The following is a 19,965-nucleotide window of genomic DNA, read 5'->3' on the forward strand; positions in this document are numbered from 1 at the left end:
CAGAGGTAGGAGGATCTCTGAGTTCAAGGCTAGCCTGGTCTACAAAGCTAGTTCCAGGACAGCCAGAGCTTTTACACAGAGAAATCCTGTTTCGAAAAACCAAAAAGAAAGTAAGTTAGGATGGCATCCCACACTTGTAATACCAGCACTTGAGAAATAGAGGCAGGAGAGTCAAGAGTTCAAAGTCATTCTCAGGTACATAGCAAGTTCAAGGCCACCCAGGGCTTCAGGAGACCTACTATAACTCAATCAATCAATCAATCAATCAATAGCCAGGCATGGTGCTGTTCACTGGTAATCTCAACATTGAGAAGGTTGAAGCACGAGGATGGTAACAAACCAAATAAAATAACAATGGAATAATGGCACATGGACGATTGAAGTTGAAGATGTTGAGTTCCAGGTATCCCAGCTATGTAAAATTAAATGGAATTACAGATGTGGTATCTCTCTCTTTTGTGCAGCTTCCTCCTCCCTAGTGCTAAGGCTTGGCAACAACTGTATGGGCAGTTATTTGCTGATTCATAAGGAGCACACCAACTCTTGCGTGATAAGGATGTAGTACTTTTGCAGAGATAATCTCTGGGGTTAGTAAATGTGTGTGTATGTGTGTGTGTGTTTAGTATAGCCCTCCCTTGGTATCCACCAAGATTGGTTCCAGGACCCCTCTCAAACACCAAAATACACAGATGCTGCAGTCTTTTACATGAAATAGCAGAGTATTTACCCATGACCTCCATCCTTCCTATCCTCCTGCATGTCCTCAGGGACCTCGACATCACTTCTAATGCCAATTACAATGTAAGTGCTAAGCAAGTCGTTTGGGGTTATATTGTTTGGAGAACAAGACATGAACAGGTCTACATAGTTCAGGCGTGGTGAGTGAAATTTACTTTATATTGGTAGTTGTTACGTGCTGCTCAAACTTACTGAAAGGGGGCTCTGGAAATAAAGAGGGCCCTCCTCTCAAAGTGCAACACGTTTACGTCAAGTGTTCTCCAAAATATCTTCTTCAGTAGGCTGGCCTCCTAACTCTGACAGGGAGGGAAGTTAGCAGTAAAACCGCTGAGTTAAGAGATGAGGGGTGGCGCAAGCCTTTAATCCCAGCACTCAGGAGGCAGAGGCAGGGGGATCTCTGTGAGTTAGAGACCCCCCTGGTCTACAAGAGCTAGTTCCAGGACAGGCTCCAAAGCTACAGAAAAACCCTGTCTCGAAAAATCAAAACCAAACCAAACCAAACCAAAACAAAAAACAAACAAACAAACAAAAAGCTGAGTTAAAGCATTATGCGCTTTGAGAACAGCGGGAAGGCAAATTATTTCCAACAGTTATTACTGCTATTTTTCTCATCATATAAAAATACCTGCAGTAGGAACTGGAGGCCGGAAGTTCAGCCGTGTGTTCCATGGGCAACTCATCTCTGGAGAGAAATCTCACTTAGGAATTCCAGCTGACTGCCTCAACTTCCCCAGTCCGTTCCTGTTGGATGTTTGTAAGTTACCTTTTACTTTTTCAACCGTGCTCCCTCAGTTGTCCTGTGCTGGATGTTGAAAACTACTGATTCAATGATGTTTTAATATCTATCTGTAATTTCTATCTGCTGTTTGCTATTTATTCGTTTGCTATATACTTAATAAATTCACTCAGTCGAAACTGAAAGCACAACTACCACAGATAATTCTTGAGACAGCACAGAACAGCTGTGTACTCTTATAATCCTAACACTTGGGGAAGTAGAGGCAGTGATTTGGAGAGTCCCATGCCAGCCTGGTTTAAATAATAAGACTGTCCCCAAAAGTGCTTTGTTTTGTTTAAATATAAGAGCATACTAAACCTTCAAGTATTAACAATTCATAGTTTCCTAAATGTAGGATCCTTTGACATTATCTTCGGTCTTGTAGAGAAACTATTTAAAATAAATTTTCAAATGAAGTTTAAGAAACAAGTCTACTCATGTGTAACCTTATTTGCTTGTGCCTTTGAAAACTGCTAGCCCAAATTCCTGTCAGGTTAGTCACAAACGATAAATTTGCATGGTCATTGTTCCTACCTATTCCCATTCCCAAGCTGGTGAACTAGAAGCAAGTTAGCAAAACAGACAAGCCATTTCCATTAAAGACAATGCTGTAAGGAAGGCTGCTTGTTGGTTCCCAGCTGCTCAGCCCCAAAATAATCACACAGAAACTGTATTAATTAAACCACTGCTTGGCCCATTAGCTCTAGCTTCTTTTTTTTAACGTATTTATTTATTATGTATACAGTATTCTGTCTGTATGTATGCCTGCAGACCAGAAGAGGGCACAGGACCTCATTATAGATGGTTGTGAGCCACCATGTGGTTGCTGGGAATTGAACTCAGGACCTTTGGAAGAGCAGGCGATGCTCTTAACCGCTGAGCTATTTCTCCAGACCTAGCTCTAGCTTCTTTTTTTTTTCTTCCCCCCCTTCCTAGCTCTAGCTTCTTATTGGCTAACTCTTAGATATTAATTTAACCCATTTCTATTATTCTGTATATCGCCACATGGCTGTGGCTTACCAGCTAAAGTTCTGGCGTCTGTCTCCAGCAGGAGGGGCTACATGGCTTCTCTTTTACTCCGCCTTCCTTCTCCCAGCATTCAGTTTAGTTTTCCCTGCTTACCTCTGTTCTACCCTATCAGCAGGTCAAGGCAGTTACTTTATTAACCAACGGTATTCACAGCATACAGAGGGGAATCCCACAGCAAGACAAGGTCTCAGGTAGTCTGGGCTAGCCTAGAACTCGGTAAGTAGCTGCAGATGATCTTGAACTTTTGACCCTCCTGCTCCCTTTTTAGTGCTGTTCTTTCAAAGGACCTACATGGCAGCTTGCAAACATTGACAAATCTAGTTCCATGTGATCTAACACCCTCTTCTGACCTCTTCTGCCACTAGGCACCCACATGTTGCAGACATACATGTAAGCAAAACACCCATATACATAAAGTTAAAAAAATAAACACATTCAAAAGGGTTGGGATCATAGTTTGTAGAGCATGTGCCCTGAGTTCCATTCCCAGCAACACACAGGCATGCTGGCTCATAACTGTGATTCCAGCACTCAGGAGACAGAAGCAGGATGAGATTCAAAGTCTTTCTAGGCTACAGAATAAGTTTGAGGTCAGCAAAGAGCACAGTCCCAAAAGACAAACACCAAAAGCATACAATTAAATAGAATTCAATATATTTGTAATTGTGCTCCCATGATCACTGTGAATTTTAAACATTTCATCGGCCCTCAATCGGCTTGATTGGGATTTTTGCGTCGTCAGAGAGCTTGCTTAGGAAATATTCCTAACAGTGGTCACTTCCTATCAGTTTTGTTTTGAAACACTTGTGTGTGTGTGTGTGTGTGTGTGTGTGCGCGCGCGCGCATGTCTGTGGTGTGCCTTGTGTGTGTGCTAGAGGGTGGTGGTGGTTGGGCAGTGCAGTCAGAGAAATCAGCTTGCTAGCATTGGCTCTCTTCTTCCACCGTGTGGTTTCCAGAGATCAACTCAGTGCATTAGGTACCCAGCAAGTGCTTTTACTGGCTGAGCCATCTTGCTGCCCCCCAGTCAGTTTTGTAATTAATCTTTTCTGTTTTCTTTCTTCCTTTCTTTCCTTCTTCCTTTCTTGACAGGGTTTCTCTGTGTAGTCTTGGGTGTACTGGAACTTGCTTTGTAGACCAGGCTGGGCTTGAATTCATAGAGATCTGCCTGCCTCTGCCTCCACAATGTTGGGATTACAGGCATGTACCTCCACTGCCAGGCTTATTTTTTATTATTAAAGATAAGATTACACTATGTAGTTTTGACTGCTTGGAAATAGCATTGGAGACCAGGTCAGGCTCTAATTTATGGCAATCCTCCTGCCTCAGCCTTCTGAGTGTTGGGATTACAGACGTGTACCTCCACTGCCAGGCTTATTTTATTTTATTATTTATATAGATTGCACTATGTAGTTTTGACTGCTTGGAAATAGCATTGAAAACAAGGTCAGCCTTTAATTTATGGTAATCCTCCTGCCTCAACCTTCTGAGTGTTGGGATTACAGGCCTGTACAAGCAGTTGGGCACATTTATCACTTCTGATCTGATTGGTTACAACCGTCTTCTAACTCCTAATCTTTCATGTTGTCCTTGTTACTTCATTTCAAAAACATAGCCCAAAACAGGAGGTAGCTAAAGTAGGGTGTTCATCTTTTACCCTAGATATCTTGATCTTTTTACATTGAGACACAATCGCCATCTACAAAGTTCATACTCTGAAAACTAGATAGTCAGGTTACACATACCATAGCCTCGTCTTTTAAGTAAATCTATTTTTTTGTGGGGGGTGGGGTGGGGAAGCATTCACAGCTTATCTCGGACCACAGTTTGGACATGTTTTCACGGAGTCAAGAAAACACGCATTAATCAGCACAAAGTACAGTTCAGTTCCAGGCAGCTTGCCAGGCATTGTGAGTAAAAAATGGATCGCTAATAGAAGATTCCCTATATCACCATGGTGTCTGGGCTTTGAGTTGTCTCTGCCTAGACCCGTCTTTCAGTCCACCCTGTCTTTAAGTTGCTTGCCCATCTTTCAGGACAACTTCCTGGCAGGTGGCTGCGACCCTGAATCCGGCAGCCCTTGCATCTGCTGTATTGGAATGCACAGGTCTGCAGACCTGAGCGTCTGCGATGCTATCAGCCTCGAGTCTCACACAGCGGTGAGCTGGCTGGCCATGTCGACCTCATCTTCGCGCTACTCAGCACCGGAAATGGCTTAGTGAGGACACTTCTGAAGTCCAGGAATCCAGGCTTTGAGTGGCTCCTGAAAAGAGAGGCAAAGGACAGCTCCGTACACAGGTCAGTCACGCCTGCGCGAACTAACCAACAGGCGTCAGTAACACGGCTTCCGCTTCGGCTGCCGAACCTCGGGCTTCCGTCTCGGCCCCGCCCCCAGCCCCGCCCCCACGCCGGCGGTGACGGAAGCGCGCCGGGGTGACCTCACCGTCCATCATGGCGGCGGCGGTAGATTAGGGCCGCGGGTCGAAGCAGCCACTGCCGCTCCGGGACCCTGTGGGAAGCACCTGCTGCAGCCGCCGCCTCCTTCATTTCTTCTAGGACACGACCGGGGCCAGGTGAGGGGAGTGGGATTCCGGGGAGGTCCTGCCGGGTGGCGAAGCGGGTTTTCATCCGCTGAGGAAGGGGTCTAGAGCCCACCGAGCCCACCGCCCGGTGCTGCCCGCGACACCAGGCGAGAGGGAGCGAGGAACCGAGCTGCTCTGCCGAAGCTTCTCGGGACTTCTCGGGACTGTTCGGGACTGATCGGACCTGTCCAGCGTGCCCCCGCGATGGGCTGCTTTTGAACCGGCAGTGTGGCTGCCTGCGGCGCCAGGGGCTCACCCTTGCTCTAATTCTGTTCTTCACACCGATCTTTGCTTGGAGAACCGACCGGGGTCTGTTTTGGGAGACTGGACTGGGAAACCTCAATTCATTCTTGGAGGAGGGACGTGTGTGCCGTTCACTCAGAACGATTATAGATTAGATTTGCTAGAGCTTTCTTGTCCCAGTGGTAAAAGTCTTGTTTCTCAGGGTTAGCACTGCAGTTTTGACACCCGTTCCCACACCCACCGCCGCCCCCCAAGACAAAACCAAACCAATGGGCCTTCTTCCCCTATGGAGGCGATAGATACCATTCACACTAACTCGTCTTTTCCTTTTCAAGAATCTTCCCCACATTCCCACGGGATCCCACATTTCTTGCTTTCATATTACAATACTGTGAAAGAGGAAGCCTAGACTTTCTAAGTCGGGGCTTTTACTTTAAGGGGTCGAAATTGGACGATCTGCCCAGAAATTCATATGCTCTTTGTTGATAGCGTTGTTAATCAATTCACCATTCCATGCACAAGTGTTTATCGGAAAGATCTGTTTTGCTCTCTGCGTCTAAAAGTTTTGAGCTATGCTGACAGGCTCCTCTTCTTTCTGATGTTAAAAAAAAAGTTTTGTAAAATTACTAATATTTCCCCTGGAGGCTTGGCATAAACCAGAATGTTGATGCGCTCTCTGCCCCAACTTGTGTGACCTTACATGAATTGCCACACCCTTGAGCTGCCTTTCCTCCCTCCCCACCTTTTTTTTTATTATTATTTTACAGACTATAAAGTTAAGCAAGTGTGTGGGTGGTGAACCACTTATATTTCATATACACAATTGGATTAACGTATCCTGCATGTTTATATCAATGAATTGAAAATGCTTAAATCATTGTTCTGTATCTAATAAGCAGATAAGGACTTGCAAGTCCCATTTCTCTGAATGATCAAGTACTATTCTAAATATTTTTTTCAGATGGCTCATAGACCTCAAATAACATTAAATAACTTCAAAATAACATTTTGTTTTGGTTTTTGATGTTATATATCCCAGCTGGCCTTGAACTCAAAATTCTACTCCTACTTCCCTTGAATAGAGATCCAGGAGTAACCCAACCATGCCTCCCCCTTTAGAAAATTCAGTTAAATTTATTATTACTGTGGGTGTAGGTGTGTGTTTGGGTACACATGTGTGTGGGACAGTGAACAACTTTGTTTTGGGGGTGTGTGTGGGGGGGAAGGATTTCTATATAGTCCTGGCTGTCCTGAAGCTTCCTATATAGACCAGGATAACCTCACTTTCCAAGGCCTGTGCCACCATCCACAGCCAGTAGGCAGCTTTGGGAGTCCATTTTCTCTTCCCATGTTTATGTGGGTTCCGGAGATTAGACTCAAATTGCTTTTACTGCTGAACCACTTGGTCAGTCAGCCCTTGTTTTTGTATTTATTTTGAGACGGTTTCAGCCTGTGGTCCAGGCTAGCCTTGAACTTTTAGTAGTCCTCCTACGTCATCTTCTCTAGTGCTGGGATTCCAGGGAACTGCCACATCTATCTTAACATGGCCTGTATCTTGTGCCCTGGAGAGTGAATTCAGCCAAATAATGTGTAAGGCTAAATCCAACCATCTTTTAAAAAGCATTATTATTTGACAGATTTGTGCAGGTATGTAGTATATTTTGTCATTTCCATCCCCACTGCCATTAACCTCTTTTACTGCTATCACCAAACATCTTCCTCAATTTATAAAAGAAAAAAAATGACACTTGGGCACTCCTGTAAATGTAAATATAGGGGAAGCTAGGTAAGATTGCTGGGAGACCATCTTAGGCTAAAAGTTAGACTCTGTCTTAAGAAGAAAATAAATAAATGGGGCTGCAGAGATGGCTCAATGGTTAAGAACACATACTATTCCTGAGGACCTGAGTTCGATTCCCAGCAACCATATCAGGCAGCTTACAACTGTCTGTAACTCTAGCTCCAGGGGATCTCACATCTCTGACGTTTTGTATTCGTGTGCACATATCCCCACCTGTGCACATAATAAAAATAATAAAAATTAAAAAAAGAAAACTATGTCTAACTTTTAACACATTTTGAAGTCCATCCTTCCTTCCCTCCCTCCCTCCCTCCCTCCCTCCCTCCCTCCTTCCTTCCTTCCAGACAGGGTTTTATATATCCCAAGCTGATGTAGGGGGTCAGAAGACAGTTTGTAGGTGTCTGTTCTCTGCTTCCATCCTGTGGTTTCTGGAAATTGGTCAGGTTTGGCAGCAAGTGACTTTATTTACCATCTTGCCACATTGTCCAAAAAAATTTAATTTTGCATTTTTTCTTATGAAATATTTTAGGTATAAAATTGTAAACATTTAATATTTTCATTACTTTTTCTTCAGTTTTCAGACTTGAATTTGTGTCATATCTTATTTCAAATAAATGAAATTATCACCCAAGATTTTTTATTATGTACATAGTGTTCTACCTGCTTGTATGCCTGCATGACAGAAGTTCCTATTATAGATGGTTGTGAGCCACCATGTGGTTGCTGGAAATTGAACTCAGGACCTCTAGAAGAGCTATTAGTGCTCTTAACCTCTGAGCCATCTCTCCAGCCCCATCACTAAGATTTATTTATATTAGATGTATTCATTTTATTCTATGTGAGTGTTTTGCACTCTGTGTGTGCATGGGCTTGCAGAGGTCACAATAGGGAACATCTTTTGGAACTGGAGTTGGGGGATGGCTGTGAACCACGATGTTGTCGATAGGAACCAAACCAAGGTCCTCTACAAGAGCAGCAGACGCTCTTAACCCCTGAGCCATCTCTCCATCTAAAGAGTTTTTTAGACAGGGTATTCCTATATAGCCCTTGTCTGGTCTTGAACTGTGATCCTCCTGTCTCAGCCTCCCAAGTGTCTGGAATTACACACCTGTACTACTCAAATCTAGAGCTAGAGTAATATTTTCAGGAGTTGGGTTTTTATGTTAGAAATCAAATCCACTGTCCTTTGCATGCTGAGCTTTCACTGAGACACACTCCAGCCCCTTTTGTTGTTGATTGCTTCGTGCTTTGGTGAACTGGGCGTAGAACACAGGTCTCAGGCTTTATGTGCTCTACAACTGAGCTACACTCCTAACCCGATAGTTACTGATATTTTTATTGTTGTTTTTTTGAGACAGAGTCTCACACTGTACGTAGATCAGGCTAGTCTGGAACTCACCATGTAGCTCAGTCTGGCCTCAGGTTGGTGGCAATATTGCTCCAGTCTTCTGAGTGCTAGGATTGCGGTTATGTTCCGCTACAACCGGCTGAGAGCAGCTCATTGGCAGCTTCACCGAGATATAACTAATTTACTGTACTATTCATAGTTGTGTAATATAATGACTTTTAGCACACTCAGAGTTGTGCAACCATTATTGGGAGTTTTCATCACTTCTAAAAGAAACCCCATACCACTTGGCCATGGTTCTTTTGTTACTTTTTGAGAGAAATCTCTATGTGGCCCAGGCTTGAACCTTCAATACCTTTGCCACAGTTTTTTTTTTTGTTTGTTTGTTTTTGTTTTTTGGTTTTGGTGTTTTTGAGACAGGGTTTCTCTGTACCTTTGGAGCCTATCCTGGAACTATCTCTTGTAGACCAGCAGGCTGGCCTCGAACTCACAGAGATCCACCTGCCTCTGCCTCTCGAGTGCTGAGATTAAAGGCGTGCACCACCACTGCCCTGCTCTTTTGCCACAGTTTTATGGCAGGGTGTATGCTACCATGCTTGGTAGCCATTTTTATTCACTTCTTTCACTTCTTTACTGCTGATTTTCTCTTCTGTTTAAAGCAGCCTCTCATTTGGCTGGCCTTAGCAGTCCTCTTGCCTCAGCCTCCCACGTACTGAGACTGTAAATCTGAGCCACTACTTTATTCCTTTTTAAAGCTAAATGATATTCCAGTGTGTACAATGTGGCAATGTGTGGATGTATGACATGTTAGGGAACTTTTCTTGCCTTTTTTTTTGTTTTGTTTTGTTTTTGTTTTTTAACTTCCCTTTCATTTTCATGCCTTTCTTTCCTAACCCTTTTAAGACAGGGCCTTACTATGTAGCCCTGGCTGGCTTGTAATTCACAGAAACAGCCTGCTTTTGCCTCTGGGGTGCTGGGTATAAAAGGTGTGCACTACCACACCACTTGTTACTGTGCTTCTTTCCAGGGAGGGGATTTGAGATGGAACCTTGATATGTGGACTATAGTGACCTCAAACTTGAGATTTTCCTGGTTCCTTCTCCCCTGATGTGCTGCTTATATATAGGCGTGTCCTCCAACCCTAGCCAATATTTTTTTTATTTTTTAGACAGTGTCTTTTGTTTTTGTTTTGATTTGATTTTTCAAGACAGGATTTCTTCGTGTAGCCCTGGCTGTCCTGGAATTCACTGTGTAGATCAGGCTGTCCTAGAACTCAAGAGATCCACTTGCTTCTTTCTCCTCTGAGTAGTGGGATTAAAGGTGTATGCTAGATAATGTCTTAAACTTATATCCAGTGACCCTCATACTTCATCTTCCCCAGGTAGCTAGACATATAGACTCATACTTACTTTAAAGATTATTTTTAATTATGTGTATCTGTGTGGATGTGTATATCCACCAGAGGAGGCAGAGGTGTTGAATTTCCTGGGGTTGCAATGTGAGCTGCCAGTCATGGGTGCTGGGAATTGAACTTGTATCCTCTGCAAAGTACTACATGCTCTTGAACATTAAGCCACCCCCTTATTTTTTAAATAAATTGAAAGTTGTTTCCTGCTGGTGGCCGTGGTGGCTCATGCCTCTAATTACAGAGCTAGGGAGGCAGAAGAAGTTGGATCTCTGTGAGTTTGAGGGCAGCCTGGTCTACAAAGCAAGTACTAAGACAGCCAGAGTGCCACAGAGAAAACCTGTCTAGGAAAAAAAAAAGGAAAAAAAATGTTTCTTTTTTTGGTTGTTAGGTATAAAGTGTACAAATTTTGGGTAGACATGTTTACATTTCTAGCATGTACCTAGAAGTGGAACAATCTGTATCTGAATTTTGTTTTGCTTTTATATGGGAAGCTTAAAATACTTACTGTGAAAGTCAGAATCTGTGTAAGGGGGAGGGTTTCATGTTAGGAATTCCCCTGTGAGTGCATTATCTGTGAATGCCAACTGCTGAGTGAAGATATTTTGGGGCAGTTGTTAACACAGGATTGAGCCAGAGTGTTCCATTACGCATGTCTTAACTGGAAAGGGACAATCAACACTAGAATAATAGTGGTGTCTGCTGAATTTTTAAATTGACATCTCACTTGTAACAGTGCAGCTGAGTGGGATAGTTTTTGCAATTTTGGAAATTAAATTTTGTAGCTGGGCAGTGGTGGCCACTAGTAGACCTGATCCCAGTGCCTGCCCAGGCAGGGAATGCCAAGCCACGGGCATGGTCTCAGCTACTTTTCTCCCTACCCTGAGTGGGCACACATACACCAGGGCCCACAAATGCCATTGAAATGCTTTGAAAGACTTTGATAGCTTCATAGCCAGAGTTCGTGCTGGCGGCACAACCTAGGAAGCTGTGTTTTAAAACTCCTGCAGTGTTTTTTTTTCTGCTATGGTTGAATCAGGAAAACCTCTCTTAAAGGAGCTGTGGCATGCCACCAGCAAACAGCAAGAAGCTGTGTTAAACTCTGTAATTTTTTTTTTTTTGTCTAGAATTTCTTTTCAAGACCTGGATTTAGCTGGCCACGTGGCACCAATCTGTTGCAAGGAGAGGGCTGCTTGTTCGTCTAGGCAGCCCAGAAGCGAAATAATCACACAGAGACTGTATTAATTAAAACACTGCTAGGCCCTTTAGCTCTAACTTCTTATTGGCTAACTTTTACATCTTAGTTTAACCCATTTCTATTAAGCAGTGTATCGCCACGTCGCAGTGGCTTACTGGCTAAGTTTCGGCAGCATGTCCTACTCTGGCAGTGGATCCATGGTGTCTTCTGACTCTGCTTTCTTCCTCCCAGAATTCAGTTGTCTTCCCTGCCTGCCTAAATTCTGCCCTATCAACAGGCTAAGGCAATTTCTTTATTCATTTGTAGTAATCACAGCGCACAGAGGGGACTCCCACATCAGTAGGGATTGGGTTTAACTCTGAACATGGCATAGGCAAGTGGGAATTTCTAGCCAAAGAACAGTATGGGAGTCAGTAGACAGGGAATTACTGAGAATATGATTAAACATAAGAAAGTCTGACTAAACTGGTCTAATAACATGCTCAGTAAAATTAAGCCAGGAGATCAGACATTAAGGATGATGGGATATTAAAGATTATTCTGGCCAGGCTGGTGGTGCCTGACTTTAATAATCCCATCACTGAGGAGGCATCTCTGAGTTCAAGGCCAGCTTGATCTGCATAGTGAGTTCCAAGCCAGCCAGGGTATAGAAAGAGACTCTGTCTTAGCCCCCTCCTCCAAAACCCCACCTCCAAATAGATTATTTGGATAATCTCAGAAGGTTATTTTGCTAAAATTAGATTTTGTTTTTATGGATTTTATATGTGTGAATGTTTGCCTACTATATGTACATGAACTATGTGTTGGGTCTCCTGGAACTGGAGTTACAGTTATGATGTCTGTGCTGCCATGTGGATACTGGGAACTGAATCCAAGTCCTCTGCAAGAACAATAAATGCTCTTAACCATTGAGCCTTCTCTCCAGCCCCTAATATTAGATTTTAAAGGGAAATGCACAGATAGACCTGGAAGGTGGTCTAGTAGTCTGCCCAAAGTTTACCAAATAATCTTTGTCAGTGTTATTCTATATGGTAGAGAAAAGTGCATTTGTAGGCACTGCCTTTGTTGTTGTTGGTGGTGGTTTTTCGAGACTGGGCTTCCTAGAACTCACTCTGTAGACCAGGCTGGCCTCCAGTTCATAGAAATTGCCTTCCTGTGCCTTCTGAGTGCTGGTATTAAAGGCCTTGACTATGAGATTTATTATTAAAGGAAATGAGAAGATATATACAGGCGTGGGGTTCAGAATTGTGTTTGCTACACGTGTGGAAATATTTAGGAAGGGCCAGTGAGATGGCCCAGTGTAGTGATGTGGCGAGCAGGTCTGCTTTTTGTCCTGCCCGGCTCCCGCATGGTTAGCTTTACACCCAAAATAACAACACACAAATTGTATTCTTTTAAACACTGCCTGGCCCATTATATCTCTTCTAGTCTCTTGGCTAACTCTCATATCTTGCTTAACCCATTTCTAATAATCTGTAGCACCACGAGGTGGTGGCTTACTGGGAAAGATTCTAGCCTATGTCTGTCTCGGGTTCGAGAATCATGGCGACTGCTTCACTGCCTTCTTCCTCCCAGCATTCTGTTCTGTCTTCCCCGCCTACCTATGTTCTGACCTATCAGGCCAAGCAATTTTCTTTATTAATTAACCAGTGAAAGCAACAGATAGATAGAAGACCCACCTACATCAGCCCAGTGGGGTAAATGTGCTTGAATTTGGTTCCTGGAACCATGGAAGGTGGAAGTGGAGAACTGACTCCACAAAGCTGTCCTCTGGCATCCACATGTACACCACTGTTGGGGAGGCCACTTGTCGGTTCCCGGCTGCTCATCTTAATTTAATCCATCTCCATTAATCTGTGCATCACCACGAGGCTGTGGCCTACCAGCAAAGTTTCAGCATGTCTGTCTCCAGTGGCTCCATGGCTTTTCTTGACTCTGCCTTCTTCCTCCCAGCATTCAGTTTAGTTTTCCCTGCCTAGCTAAGTTTTGCCCTGCTATGGGTCCAAAGCAGTTTCTTTGTTGATTAATGGTAATCACAACATACAGAGGAGAATCCCACATCACACCATGGCAGGTGTGGCCACCTATAAGACAGTACAAAGCAAGTAAAGACAAGGAAAAAAAAACGAGAAAGGGAAAATTTACCTTTTATTTGAATAGTTAAGTTACTGTTTGTATAGAAATTAAATAGTTGGGGCTGGAGAGATGGCTCAGTGGTTAAGAGCATTGCCTGCTCTTCCAAAGGTCCTGAGTTCAATTCCCGGCAACCACATGGTGGCTCACAACCATCTGGAATGAGGTCTGGTGCCCTCTTCTGGCCTGCAGACATGCACACAGACAGAATATTGTATATATAATAAATAAATAAATAAATATTTAAAAAAAAAGAAATTAAATAGTTAACTTAAAAAGGCTATTGGAAAAAAACAGCTGAGACATTTACTTTGGGAGTTAAGTGAGTAATTGGGATCAATGGGGAAGTTGATTGATTTGTAACCACCTTTAAACTGAAAGAAACTTTTTGTTTTTAGATTTCCGACATCCTTAAATAGGCCTCTTTGGAGCTCCTTCAGCGAGTTCAATGGCGTCCTCTACTCCTGTGCCTGTAGGATTTCAGTATGAAACGAAGTATGTTGTTCTCAGCTACTTGGGACTTCTCTCTCAGGAGAAACAAGAAGGCCCCTCACCCCAAGGTATTGTCTTTAGTTTATGGTGGTCATATTGGCTCATGATAAGGACTTGATTTATAGAAGTATTTGCATCTAAGTAATTTATACGTGTAAGATCAAGCAGTACTAATTATAGAGAATAATCACCCCATCGCATCCCACTCCTGTCCCATTCCTAGTTGCTACTTCTCTTAATGGTACTCATTTTATATTATTTTGATTTTGGTTTGTTTCATTTAAAACTTATTTATTTACTTCACACGTGTGCATCTGTGTGGGTGTGTACTGTGTGTGGTGGCCAGAGGACAACCTTTGGGAGTCCTTTCTGTTCACTCTAGGGGTCCTGGAAATCCAGCCCGGGTCATAAGACTTTTTGGCAAATGTCTTAGGATTTCTGTTGCTGTGAGGACACACCATGACCACAGAAGCTCTTATAAAAGAAAACATTTAATTGGGACTGTCTTACAGTTTCAGAGTTTAGTCCTGACATGTGTGTGTGTGAGACATGGCAGTATGCAGGCAGACATGGTGCTGGAGAACAAACTGAGAGGTTTTTTTTTTTTTTTTTTTTTTTTTTTTTCCTTTCAGACAGGGTTTTTCTGTGTAGACTTGGCTGTCCTGGAACTCACTCTGTAGATCAGGCTGGCCTCAAACTCAGATCCACCTGCTGGGATTACATTGTGATCCATAGGCAGTAGAAGGAACTCTTTGGTTTTTGTTTGTTTGTTTGCTTTGTTTTTGAGACAAGGTCTCTCTGTGTAGACCTGACTGGTGTGTAACTATGTAGACCAGGCTGGCCTCCATCTCCCAGAGATCCACCTGCTTCTGTCTCTTGAATCCTGGGGTTAGAGGCCTAGGTCAGCACTTCCAGCTCTGTCTTGGTACTTTAAGACTTCTTCAGTCCTACTGGAGGGATGTGGTTGTGGCTAGAGTACTGGGACACTGGGGTCGACAGGTTCCACTGCTGAATGCTGCATGGGTGGTCAGGGATGCTCAGAATCAGACTATTCTCAGTCCATTAGCTTTCTTACCTCTGCGTTGGTCTTTCCGTTGGTAAGATCGTGTGCATTTGTTGCCACTTAACGGCTGTGTTCTCATTTTCATTTGTAGCAAAATAGTGCTTGATTTTTCTTCAGATTTTTCTCTTTGACTTTTGTGTCACTGGTATGCTAACTAATCTCCAGGTATTCAGGGATTTTATTTTCATTAGTCTTTTAATTACTGATTCTTAGTTTAATTCTCTTGTGGTCTGATTAAATGCAGCATGATTTAATTAACATCCTAAGTCACTCTTCTTGCTTGGCTCCTGACTGAACCACTTTGAAGCTCACTGTTGTAGGAGCTGCGGGTTGCATTCCGCCACCCAGCTCCCACCACTGGCTAGCTTTACCCGAAATAACAACACACAAACTGTATTCTTTTAAACATTGCTTGCCCCATTATATCTAGCCTCTTCTCGGCTAACTCTCGCACCTGGACTAGCCCATTTCTAATAATGTGTGTAGCACCCCAAGGTGTGCTTACTGGGAAGATTCTAGCCTACGTCCATCCTGGGTCGGAGCTTCATCGTGTCGCGTCTGCCCGGGAGAGGGGAGCATGGCCTCTGAGCTCACTTCCTCTTCCTCCCAGCATTCTGTTCTGTTTACTCCACCCACCTATGTTTTAACCTATCAGGGCCAAGCAGTTTCTTTATTATTTAACCAATGAAATCAACAGATTGATATATGACACTCCCACATCAGCTCACTTTCTTTGTCTTGTTTTCATTTGTTTCTTTCCTTCCTTCCTTCCTTCCTTCCTTCCTTCCTTCCTTTTTTTTGAGACAGGGTTTTTCTACATTTTTTTAAATACTGCTGGTATTGAATGTCCCATTTTAAATATTCTGATTTTTCTTATCACTGATTCCGTGTAAACTGGGAGTATTTTGATGAATTTTTATAATCTGGTGATGTTTATGACTCTTCCATTATTTCAGGATAGTAAACACTATACTTTGCCTTCTTCTGATAACAGAATAATTTACACCACCATGCCTTAAATCAGAATATTTAGACTCTTCTCCTCCCTCTTTCCCTGTTCGACACACAGGTGTCACAGGTGAGGTGAAAGGGGAGCTGTGCTCTGTTAGCTGGATGCTGTGCAGCTACAGCAGCATCCCTGCAGTTCGTGATGGGGAGCAGCGGAGCCAGGAGACACAGCAAGTCTGGATTGCAGCTGCCACCTTGCTGGCCCCAAAACAGCCCTGGCCTGCACATGTATGAGTGTGGCTGTGAGCCAGTTCAATTTTACTCTGGGCCCTGAATTTCCTGTTCATTTGTTTGTTCTTTCTTTTCTTTTTGGTAGTACTGAGACTGAACCCATAATGATAGGGACAAACCAATATTAAAATGACAGCTGTGCCCTCTTTTCACCTGTCTGTTAGAAACAGAAGTCAGGAGTTTTGGCCAGGACTTCATCATTGTTTAAAGTTCTTATTTTAGCTTCTTTTCCTATATTCATATTCATTCTCTCTCTCTCTCTCTCTCTCTCTCTCTCTATCTCTATCTCTATCTCTCTCTCTTTCAAGACAGAGTTCCTCTCTGTAGGCTTGGCTGTCCTGGAAGACCTGACTGGCCTTTAACTCACAAATATCCACCTGTCTCTGCGTCCCAAGTGCTGGGTCTTTGTAATCTTTTGACTGGGTGGTGGTGGCACATGCCTATAATCTCAGCACTCAGGAGGCAGATGCAGGTGGATATTTGTGAGTTCGAGGCCAGCCTCGTTTACAGAGTGAGTTCCAGGACTGGCTCTATAGCTACTGAGAAACCCTGTCCTTTTGCATGCATATATGTTTGAGGGGGTGAGAAAAAAGAAAACAAGGTAGTACTGGCCAGGACACACGATAATGCTATAAGATTGCAGGAACTAAGGAAAGCTCTTTTTAGTAGATAGTCCAGTCTAACTGCCTGTAGCATGCAAAATACATTGATGGTAACCTGTAAGCCAAATGAACCCTTTCCTCCCCAACTTACTTTTGGTCATGGCGTTTTATTATAGCAGTAGAAACCCTAAGATAAGATCTAGTTCTCTGTCCTCCTTGGCACCTGCAACATATGGAATATATTCACACACACATAAAGATAAATAACAAAAAAACTAAAACTAAATCTAAAGTCTAAACATGAAGTCTAGTGTGTTGATAGACACCATTAATCTCAACACTCAAGAAGATGCGGCCTGGGGCTGGAGAAATGCTCAGTGGTTAAGAGCACTGGCTGCTTTTGCAAGGGACTCAGGTTCCATTCCCGGCACCCACATGACAGCTCACAACTGTCTGCACTGTTACCTTTTCTGGCCTCCTCAGGTACCGGCATACATGTGGTATAAATAAGTTAAAAAACAAGTTGAGGCCTGAAGATGAGAAGTTAAGACTAGGCTGGGCCAGGGGACGTATTGAGACTGAAGAAACGAAGCGGGACTAGAAAGATGGCCGAGTGGTAAAGAGCCTGTACTGCTCTTCCAGAGGACCTGAGTTCCTCTACTCTACCCTAGGGAGCTCCTCTGGCCTCCATGTGTACTGTGGCATGCATACTAATGCACCCATAGCATGCGTACATACACACAAGCACACACTAATAATAATAAAATATAAAATTGAAAAATTTGTGGTGATTTGTAGGTAAGTTTTTCTTCGGGACTGCCTGTCAGCTCTGTCCTGCCAGCTGGCTCCCAAGTAACCACACAGAGACTTAATGCTAATTATAAATGCTCTGCTGAAAGCTTAGTCTTGTTACTGCCTAGCTCTTACAACCTAAATTAACCCATGTTTCTTATCTAAGTTCTATCACGTGGCTCATGGCTTGTTGCCTCATTTTCTACACGTCCTGTTTCCTCTGTCTGTCTTGCAACTCCTGAGACTCTGCCCTTCTTCCCAGTGTCCTCCTAGTCTGGTTCTCCCATCCAATCTCTTCCCACCCGGCTCTAGGCCAGTCAGCTCTTTATTAACTAATGAGAGTAATACATATTTACAGTGTACAAAGATTGCTCCACAGCAGGGTTAGTTATCCTTAATATTGGTGTTCTTGTAGGCTCAAGTACATATGAATATAGGCAGTGCTAGCAAACTCTACTTTCTGTCCATGGTAGTGGAGCTCAGTAGTAGGGATCAAGTCCAGGGCTTTGCCATGCTAACTAACTACTCTAGAGCTTCATCTCTAGCCTCAGGAGGCTATGTTTTGGGGGGCAAGGAGCGGTGTTGAAGGCAGAGTCTTACTGTATAGCCCAATTGGCCTCCAGCTTGTGACACCTCTGCCCCAGCCTTCTGTGTGCCATGATTCCAGGCTTGTATCATCAAGTAGGGTTTAGGGTAGCCTTCCTAAGGGAAAGCACTAGTTTCTTACTGCTGTCTTGTTACCCTGTTTATTTCCTAAAATGTCAGCTACAACTCACTCCTGTGTCATCTTCTGCGGATAGAATTTATTATAGCATCAATTAGGGTTTGGTTTCAAGTTTGTGGAACAATATGTGAGAAGTGGCTGAGTAAGGTTCTGTTCGTGACTGAGGATTTTCTGTCATATTATATATTTCTCATTATTTCCTAAATGAGTCATATTCTGGGTGTAGACTTTTCCGTGAGTGGTTAATTCTCCCATAATTTTCCTTTCTTTCTTGCTTGCTTGCTTCCCTCCTTCCTTTTTTTCTTTTTGTTTGTTTGTTTGTTTTTGAGACAGGGTTTCTCTGTAGCTTTAGTGCCTGTTCTGGAACTAGCTCTGTAGACCAGGCTGACCTCGAACTCACAGAGATCCGCCTGCCTCTGCCTCCTGAGTGCTGGGATTAAAGGCGTGTGCCACCACCACTTTGTTCTCCCATACTTTTTCTGAAGTAGTTAAGTCTTCTGTACTGTGCTATTTGTGTTGAATCATTTTTTCTTTTCTTTCTTTCTTGTCTTCTGTGTTTGTTTGGATCTCATGTAGCATGGCTACCTCTGATCAAGGCTGGGATTTCTAGTGCAAGTTACCATATTTGGTTTCAGTTATATATTTTGTCTAGTTAAAATCCTTCTGGCCTGCATATTTATGCCAAGTGATAATTTTTGTTACATTCAACTTGGCATATATTAACATAGACCACCTTGTCTCTGTGGTCATTAATACAGATTTAATAAAGAGGCATTTCTATTTCTGTGTGTGTGTGTTTATAGTACTGCAGGTTGAACCCAGGGCCTCATGGATGTTTATGTGTCCTACTTCTTAGCTGTAGTCCCAGCTTCATATAGTTCTTTTTTGAGAGAATAGTTACATTGTCAACAGTAATGTGACAGTGAAATACATTTCTTTTCTTTTTTTTTTTTTTAAAGATTTTTTTATTTATTATGTATACAACATTCTGCCTCCATGTATGCCTGCATACCAGAAGAGGGCGCCAGATCTCATTACAGATGGCTGTGAGCCACCATGTGGTTGCTGGGAATTGAACTCAGGACCTCTGGAAGAGCAGCCAGTGCTCTTAACCGCTGAGCCATCTCTCCAGCCCAGTGAAATACATTTCCATGTAGTAACTGGTTCATTCTTCCTTCTTAAACTGCTAGTGCCTACTAACTGGTTTTCTAATTTTCTAGATTCTTAGATACTTCATGTAAAGTATTAGTCATTTTGTGATCGGTGTTTCACATTGTGGTGTGTGTAAATCTCTTTCTTTATGTATATAAATATATGCATTTATACATATGACTATATGTATATATCACATTTTGTTTATCCATTCATCTATTTATGGAGATTTGGCTTTTCCTATATTTTGGCTATTGGAATTCACCTTGAACATGGATGTACAAATATTTGCTTAAGTTTCTTTTTTGAATTCTTTTTCTTGTTTTTGAGACTAGGTCTCATGTAATGCAGGCTAACCTTGAACTCTCTGTGTAGCTGAAGACCTTGCCTTGCCGTCCTCCTACAGCTTTTAGTTCCTGAATGCTGGAATTATAGGTGTATACCATCATGCCTGGTTTATGTGATACTAGGAATGGAGCCCAGGGCTTTCTGCATGCCAGACAAGTCTTCAGTCTACTGAGCCACACCTTGACTCTTGCTTTGAATTCTGTCTGACGTATATCCAGATGTAGGATTGCCTTGTCATGTGTAATCCAAATTTAAATCTTATTTATTTATTTAGGGATTTTGAAATGGGATCTCAGTAGCT

General features: G+C 43.0%; 1 protein-coding gene across 3 annotated transcripts in view; it reads left to right on the top strand.

Moving 5' to 3' along the window:
- Positions 1 to 4,976: 4,976 nt before the first annotated feature.
- The window catches only part of Bcl2l13 (BCL2 like 13), a 48,480-nt gene continuing 33,491 nt past the window's right edge, over positions 4,977 to 19,965 (top strand). The window contains exons 1-2 of one of the 3 annotated variants that reach the window (XM_041645368.1): positions 4,977 to 5,115; positions 13,651 to 13,812. In XM_041645368.1, the coding sequence (XP_041501302.1) occupies positions 13,701 to 13,812 (112 nt within the window). In that variant the 5' untranslated portion in view covers positions 4,977 to 5,115; positions 13,651 to 13,700. Of the gene's footprint in view, positions 5,116 to 13,650; positions 13,813 to 19,965 lie in introns of those variants that run through there. The other 2 variants (XM_041645376.1, XM_041645387.1) reach the window with 2 other exon arrangements.

The sequence above is a fragment of the Microtus oregoni genome, unplaced genomic scaffold, assembly GCF_018167655.1.
Source record: "Microtus oregoni isolate MIOR12 unplaced genomic scaffold, Mior012 000002F_ref0000024, whole genome shotgun sequence".
In the NCBI taxonomy this organism is placed as follows: Eukaryota; Metazoa; Chordata; class Mammalia; order Rodentia; family Cricetidae; genus Microtus; species Microtus oregoni.